The 7978-nt window shown below is 32.7% G+C and overlaps 1 protein-coding gene across 1 annotated transcript; it reads left to right on the forward strand.

The window, feature by feature from the left end:
• The first annotated feature begins 3001 nt into the window (after window positions 1-3001).
• Window positions 3002-4907, forward strand: LOC112803330 (probable sugar phosphate/phosphate translocator At1g12500). The gene is made up of 2 exons (XM_025846833.3): window positions 3002-3845; window positions 3943-4907. The coding sequence occupies exons 1-2, from the start codon at window positions 3388-3390 to the stop codon at window positions 4583-4585; spliced, it is 1101 nt and encodes a 366-aa protein (XP_025702618.1). The 5' UTR covers window positions 3002-3387; the 3' UTR covers window positions 4586-4907.
• Window positions 4908-7978: the final 3071 nt, after the last annotated feature.

Consider the following 7978-nt stretch of genomic DNA (forward strand, 5'->3'; position numbering starts at 1 on the left):
AACAAAATGAGAGTCATTTAAATAAGCTGTATTTATACTAGGGTGTGTGCTTACATTGTATTTTTTTCCATCTTCGCTCTTACTTATCATTTTTACTGTAAGAAATAAAAAATATTTTTAATAGATAAAAATACCAGCCAAATATACCCAAATATCAGCCGAATATACGCAAATACCATCAATATACACCCAAATAACTGCCAAATACACCCAAATACCAGCTTAAGTACAAGTACAATAGCACCAGTTATACTTGAATACTCTTGATATATATACCAGACACATACACCTGTATTTATTTTTGGATTACATGACATTATATGAGTTTAAAATGATATTTAAGTTCAAAATATCACTAGAAGCACCAATCACATTCGAATTTGATTGATATACACCCAATATGAGTTCACTTGAAATGCAATACAAAGTTTATATGTATACAAATTCACTTCAAAACATGCAAACATGCACAAAAACATATAAAAAAAATACGTAAACCATTCACTAAAAGTACGAAAATAGTATAACCGTCTTGAATAGTTTCACCAGAAGCGTAATATCTACTTTAAAGCAAGAATATATAATGAATCTACTTAATAAAAGAGAAATACGATGATATAATACTTTGCTTTAGCTTCGAAATCAGAAAGAGAAATCTGAGAAACCTAGAAGATTATTGAAACAGTACCTTGAATAATGTTTCTTCTTTTTTTGGTGTTTTTTTTATGGCGATTTTGATATTTGCTTGTTGATTTCGTCGAGTGTTGGCGATAAGTTTAAAAGTTTTTTCAGAGTTTTCAAATGTGCCTTGAATCTTGATGGTTGTAGATTTGATCGAGGAAGAAGAAGAGTCGTTCATAATGGTGAGTAGCGCGCTTTGGAAACGGTTGAGTAATGCGCACATTTAACACACTTGAGTTGGGTGAGAGTAGTTTTAGTTAGACTTAACCCAACTTGTAAATAAAAAAAATTTATATGTATAATAACTCATAATAAATGATATTATCAGTGATAATTACTAATTTAATAACCAAATAATCATAACTTTAACATTATTTATAATCTAGTCATCATATAATTATCATTTACTTTTTAATAGAAGATAAGTTTAGAATCTAAATTACTTTATTATTTAATATATTTTTTATATTGACTTGAACCTCAAAAAACTTTTTACAAATACTTACCTTCTATGTTGTTGGAAATCTGAACTATAATTTATCTAAAAGATACTAGTGCATTTCAGAATTATGGAACTAATATACCTGAGAAATTTATCTACACAGGAACAATTATTATCAATTAATTATTAACTTAGTTAATTATTATATTGTTTTATTTTAAACATGATGAGAAGCATCCGAATGGCAGAATATGAAGTCAAATTAGCGCCGACTCTTTAGAGACCCATGTTTCCACTTGTGGATCCCAACAAGAATCGCACATGTATCGGGAACAACATAAATAAATAGAGGCCTGCAATTGAGATCAAGAGTTATCACTTATCATGCTCCTGCAAATGCAATTAGAGTCAAAGATCATGCGTGGTACTATTACTAAATACGAATCCATACATCCAATGAAATTGTCACTTAAATATTCCCTATTAATGTTTTAATTTGAAGATCAACTCTCGTCTAAACGGCAACGCTCTATCATCCTCCACTTATCACCTAATAAAGTAAAGTAAAAGTATCACACCTCATTTGATTGTATATGAAAAAGGATCTTCAATTGGGATTGTGAACCAATAAAAAAAGTCTTCCGTTGAGGTGTGAACCAATAAAAAAGTCTTTAGTAAGATAGAGAATCAATTAACAAAGTCAATTAAAGACAGTACTAACTGCTAGTAATAACTCTAGATCACATTTTATCACATTTCCAAGTTTTCATACACATAATAAGAAAAGAATATTCCATCCAAATATTTAAAGAAAAGAAATAATTAAGGACTAATTTTTAATTAAAATTACATATTATAAATTTAATTTTAACATATTAACCATATAAAATATTTTAATTAGTACAAAAATTTAATAAAAATAGTGCATTGGTCAGACAGAAACGGTGAGACTCAACAAAAAAATTTGAGTCGAAACAATAAAAAATATGTAAAAAATAAGTACTTTTGAGAAAAATATAGGATAATTACTTAGTGATCAAAATACAGTAAAAACGTGGATGATTTGAAGAGTAAGTCAAGCAAAGAATGTGAAAAAAGGATAACTGCTTGCACAGCTTGGATTTATCTCTATAAATATAGGAGTCCAAAAGATTATGAAGGAACTTCAACTTCTAACATTTCAAACTAAACAAAAAACACTCAAAATTTCAAAGTCACATAGACGTTAAAACATAGAATGCAAGTACATATGAATATTTAAATTTAATTTATTTTTCTTTATTTCATTACTTTAGTTTATTTATTCACTTAAAATCTTAACTTTGTTTATTGTTTTAATTTGTTATTTTGAACAATTTCTTTTGAATTTTTAAGTTCATTCGTTATAGTTATTTCCTTTTAAGTTATATTCAATTATATTGTTTCATTACAAATTTGTTCGAATTTAATTAACGTCATTTGTAAACTTCGTTATTGCAATACAATTTCGACATTAAATTAATAAGTCTTGAATCGAAGTCATTTTTTTAGATAAATCATATCTATTTTTTTAATTGAGATCTTTTGATATAAATTTGATCAAGTCGAGAATCAAAAAAAAAAAAAAATAATAAACCAAACGTATCTTTTTGAATAATTATTTATATCATTAATATAAAAGAATTATTTATTTGACGTAAAATGATGTAATTAAATATGTAAAACTATTTTATGGTGATACTATATTGAAATTAAATTCTTCTAACATTTTTTTTAACATATGATTTGGTCTGATATAAAGTGAATATAAACGTAAGTGCATTTTTTTTCTACATGATTGATTTGATCTGTTCTAATTTGTAAAGTGAATATGAATGTAAGTGGATCCAATGTATACCTTATAAGTGTACATTTCTGTGATTAAACACCGACACTCCCCACCTTAGCTTGAGCTGGAGGCAGGGCTTCAAAGCCTATCCATAAACAAATTCTCTCCAAAGTCCAAAAGGGTCCACCCATTGCAAAAGAGGGGAAACCTCCCTTTATTATTCCCTCCAATTGGGGTCCCACAAATCCTCATCCAACGGCCACAAACCCAAATCTGAATAGCAACACGTTCCCCTCCCACACACTTTCGTCCCTGTCACCCCACCAATTACCAATCCCAATCCTCCATTCCACTTGCTTGGCAATACAAAATTCAGATCTAAACATAAACAAACACCAAACTCTGCCATATGTTATAGCATCACCAGAATCACAAAGACACCAAACCCACTGGCAAAATGGTGGAGGCACAGACATGGACAACCAGAAGGATGAGCAATCCGAGGTTGTTGGACAACTCATCCACCAACAACAATCCCGACCAAGTACTGGACATCCCGGCGACACCGCCATCGGAAGCAAGAAACAACCACCTAAACGGCCTAAAAAGTGGCATCGCCACCACCACCTCCATGTCCCCAACGATCCTAACTGCAATCATAATTGCGTCGTGGTACTTCTCCAACATCGGCGTCCTCCTCCTCAACAAGTACCTCCTCAGCTTCTATGGTTACCGCTACCCAATCTTTCTCACCATGCTCCATATGCTATCCTGCTCCGCTTACAGCTACGCGTCCATTAACTTCCTGGAGCTCGTTCCTCCTCAGCACATCCACTCCAAGAAGCAGTTCCTTAAGATCCTCGCACTCAGCGCCATCTTCTGCTTCTCTGTTGTCTGCGGCAACACCTCCCTCAGGTATATTTTCTTAAAGAAAGAGCTGGAAGCATAATAGACTATCCGTATATATTGTATTGGATTCAGAGTTCAATAACTCAATATTCGTTCAATATAGGTACATTCCTGTGTCTTTCAACCAAGCAATAGGAGCAACCACCCCGTTCTTCACAGCCATCTTCTCTTTCATCATAACCTGCAAGAAAGAAACCGGTGAAGTATACGTCGCACTCTTGCCTGTTGTTCTTGGCATCGTAGTCGCCAGCAACAGCGAGCCTCTCTTCCACTTGTTCGGCTTCTTGGTTTGCGTGGGTTCAACCGCGGGTCGAGCACTCAAATCGGTGGTCCAGGGAATCCTCTTAAGTTCAGAAGGCGAAAAGCTTCACTCCATGAACCTTCTTCTATACATGGCTCCAATGGCGGCCATGATATTGCTGCCATTTACTCTCTACATCGAAGGGAACGTTTTCAGTGTGACGATTGAGAAGGCGAAGGAGGATCCGTATATGGTGTTCTTGTTGCTTGGGAATGCCACGGTTGCGTATTTGGTGAATTTGACGAATTTCTTGGTCACGAAGCACACCAGTGCCTTGACTTTACAAGTGTTGGGAAACGCCAAAGCTGCGGTTGCGGCGGTTGTTTCTGTTTTGATATTCAGGAATCCTGTCACGGTTATGGGGATGGCGGGCTTTGGAATAACCGTTATGGGGGTCGTTCTCTACAGTGAGGCTAAGAAGAGATCCAAACTCACAACACATTGACACATAATACTTAATTTTTTCCCCTTTTGGATACTTGAAAAAAAAAATAAAAGAAAATATCTGTGTGACTCCTGTTATGCAAATATTTTATTGATCACTTTGATTGCATTGTATTACTTGTTAAATCTCGTTATATAAGGACTGTATAGGAAAAGGAAGGGAAGAAAGGAATGGAAGAGGAGTGTAAGCTTGTAAAATTGTCCATGCCCTATTTGGCAGCATACATAAACGATTCATTCATGAAGATCTTTATGTGTAATTTGGTGAGGGAGGAGAATTCTCCCTCGCTTCATTTTGTCAATAACATCATCTGTTGTTTCAATTTTGTCCTTTTTATTCTGCTGTTACTTGCATGCTTTTCTTTTTATGTATGAATTGTGTGGTTTTCTTTATAATTGATCTGCATCTCATCACAATTCATTTAAATGCCACTGATCATATGCTGCCAAGTTCTTATAATTTGTGTGGTGATTTCTCCTCTTTCACATTTAAAAGTACTTATTTCAGAATAGTTATGAGGAATCACATTACAGGGAACTTTGAAATCGGTGATATAGAATATCTTGGTTTGTGTTAAGAATATCAACTCTTTTGGAGGACTTGATTTCTCTGCATATAGAAGAGCCATCATCAGCAAGGGTTCAATTGAAATACTACCAAACATGGTGGGGGGAATCAATTTATTTAATTGATTGAGTTGCTATCTGAAAGTATAGTTTTTTCCTTGTTATGGTGAATATATAAAACTATATTGTTATTTTGGTGATTCAGCTGTCAATATGTCACAACCGAGGTATGTAAAATATGTTGACCCTGAAAGTGACGTGCCACCAAAAGCTTCACCTAGATTCATGTCATGTGCTTCCATGTGCTACCTAATACACACTTTCCTCCATCAAATTCCTTGCCTAGAATTTACCCTATTGAGCACTGACATCTCTGAAAAATTGCCAAGGTAGTTTTTGGCAATGCCACACTCACCACCAATCATTTATGTCCTAAATTGGTTAAGTCTAATATCCCAGGCTATGTGTTTGTTGGCGGTTACATTGTATCTTTCTGAAAAATGGCTAGATTCAATCTTGACTTGTTAAATCTCTATTTGTAGCAAAGGACAAAAGAAATGCACTTGTTTGAAACCTTAAAGCCAGTCCATGTATTGGATTTGGTCATGCTTAGGTAAGTAAGTGGCGAATAATACAATTATGTGACCAATAAGCTGTCATTCAGATGTTATTTTGGGACTATCATACACATACGGTCATATTTTGTGTGTTTGTCTCCTTCTCTATTTCTGTTTCTATAATATATATCCTATCTATTCCTACTCATCAACGAAACAAAACCTTACTAAGTCATTTTTGCTTTGTTTTGAGCAAAGTATTTAATAAGTGAATGTGATGTTAATTGTATGGAATTATAATACCTTCATTATTTGCAAAGCCAATTAAAAAAGAAAGATTACAAGGTTAATACTTTTTATTAATATTAGTTAATATTTTGTTTTTATATTATTAGAATTAAAAATTTGAGTTTATAACTTAGTATTTAATGTTTAGAATTTGACCAAATATTGGTCAAATTTGTTGATGTTGTAATATTACTCAATTTAAAATTGATAAGTTCATCTTTTTTTAATTGTTTAGATCGGTGAATATATTTGAAACTATTTTTTTTTCTTATTTTTGATGTCCATATTTTCAGTGCTTCATTACTAATTAGTTTAATACTCTTAAAAAATAAATTAAAAAGATCAACGAGCAATAATTATTTCAACATTTGTCAAGAGTGTAAGGTAGATTCCCTTGTCTAAAGCCAAATCCAATGTGTATATTTGGGGTTGAATAGTGAGGATCCAAAAAATTTTTGGAGTGGAGTAAAAATATATATATTAAAATAAATTTTGTTAAATATTATTAATTATATGGAGATATGAAAATAATTAAAAAAAGTTAGTGAATAATTTTATTTTTAAAATATTATTTATTATATATAGTTTATAAAAAATATTTTTTTATTTTTAAAATTTGAATTTAAAATATTTTTAATTAAATTATAGATAACTTATTATTTTAATTATTTTTTATACACATTTAATAATAAAAGACTGAACTAATTGGCACATTAGCAACTAATAATACACCAGTATTTATAATTTGAAACTATAATTATATATAAATACTAAAAAAATTAATCTGTATATGAGAAGTATGTTTATATAAAATAATAAAAACTAAATTTACAATTTTTTCTTTTTTTTTAAATAATTAAATTTGTTATATATTTTTAATTTAGTTTGATATAATGTTAGATGAAAGATTTTATTTATCTGTTTAATTATGTATTGCAATGAAAATATTTTGTTATTATTATTTTTAAAAATAAAAAAATATATTCTGTTCTGAAAAGGATATTCTTTCCAAGCTATACGTTGGTCTTGTGTTAATCCGGAGCACCTGACAACTCGATCTAAATTGAGAGTATCCTCGTGAACTTGGACCTAAGCGTGGTACCTGCAAAAAGGACTTCGTCGCTCAAGTGAGTGAAGAATCACTTAGAAAAAATGAGTGTATAATCAGTGAGTTGGTGTTGAATGATCTGCGGACCCTCGTCGACCTTACTCCTGTTTTATAGAGTGGTTGGTACTGAATGAGTCATCGGCCTGAGCGAGATCTTCGTGGCCAACTTTGGGACGAGATTATGTGGGAAGAAGTTTGTTAGGATAGAATCGTTTGATTTTTAAATGTGGGTCTACGTGCCGAGGTATAACGCGGTTCATCTAATGTTATAGGGATACCGTATCCGACGTAATTTTTGCAAGTGGCTGCACTTCTATCCATTTTTTAAAGTAATCAATAGCTACTAAAAGGAACTTTATCTGTCCTGGTGATACCGGGAACGGTCCGAATATATCCATTCCCCATTTGTAAAATGGCCAACTAACATCTGAGGTGTGTAACAATTCGGCCAGGCTATGAATGAGCAATGCACATTTCTGGCATGCATCACACTAGTAGTATCCTGCTCATAGGATTTTTGTGGCTAAGCTTCTGCCTCCAGTGTGGTGTCCACAGGTTCCGTCGTGGACTTCGACTATGGCATTTTCTGCATCTGCTTGGCAGAGACATTTTAGAAGTGGTCTAGAGCTTCCCCATTTGTATAGGTCAGTTCACATCATAGTGTAATGGCTTGCTTTATGTCTAAATGACCTCGGGTTTTCATTTTTTGGTATTTCTCCAATTCTTAGATAGCTAATAAATGGGCTTCGCCAATCTTCTTCCTTTAGATTTTTGACTTCTATTTCCTTTGCTAGCCTTTGGCCTGCTAGGAGTGCCTCATATTTGGCTTGGTTATTGGTTGTTTCAAAGAGGAATTTGATTGACTATTCGCCTT

The sequence above is a fragment of the Arachis hypogaea genome, chromosome 1 (genome assembly GCF_003086295.3).
Source record: "Arachis hypogaea cultivar Tifrunner chromosome 1, arahy.Tifrunner.gnm2.J5K5, whole genome shotgun sequence".
NCBI lineage: Eukaryota > Viridiplantae > Streptophyta > Magnoliopsida > Fabales > Fabaceae > Arachis > Arachis hypogaea.

Coding starts and splice junctions, on each gene's coding strand:
- LOC112803330 (XM_025846833.3), top strand. CDS start 3,388: ATGGTGGAGGCACAGACATGGACAACCAGAAGGATGAGCAATCCGAGG. Junction 3,846..3,942: donor TGCGGCAACACCTCCCTCAG/GTATATTTTCTT, acceptor CGTTCAATATAG/GTACATTCCTGTGTCTTTCA.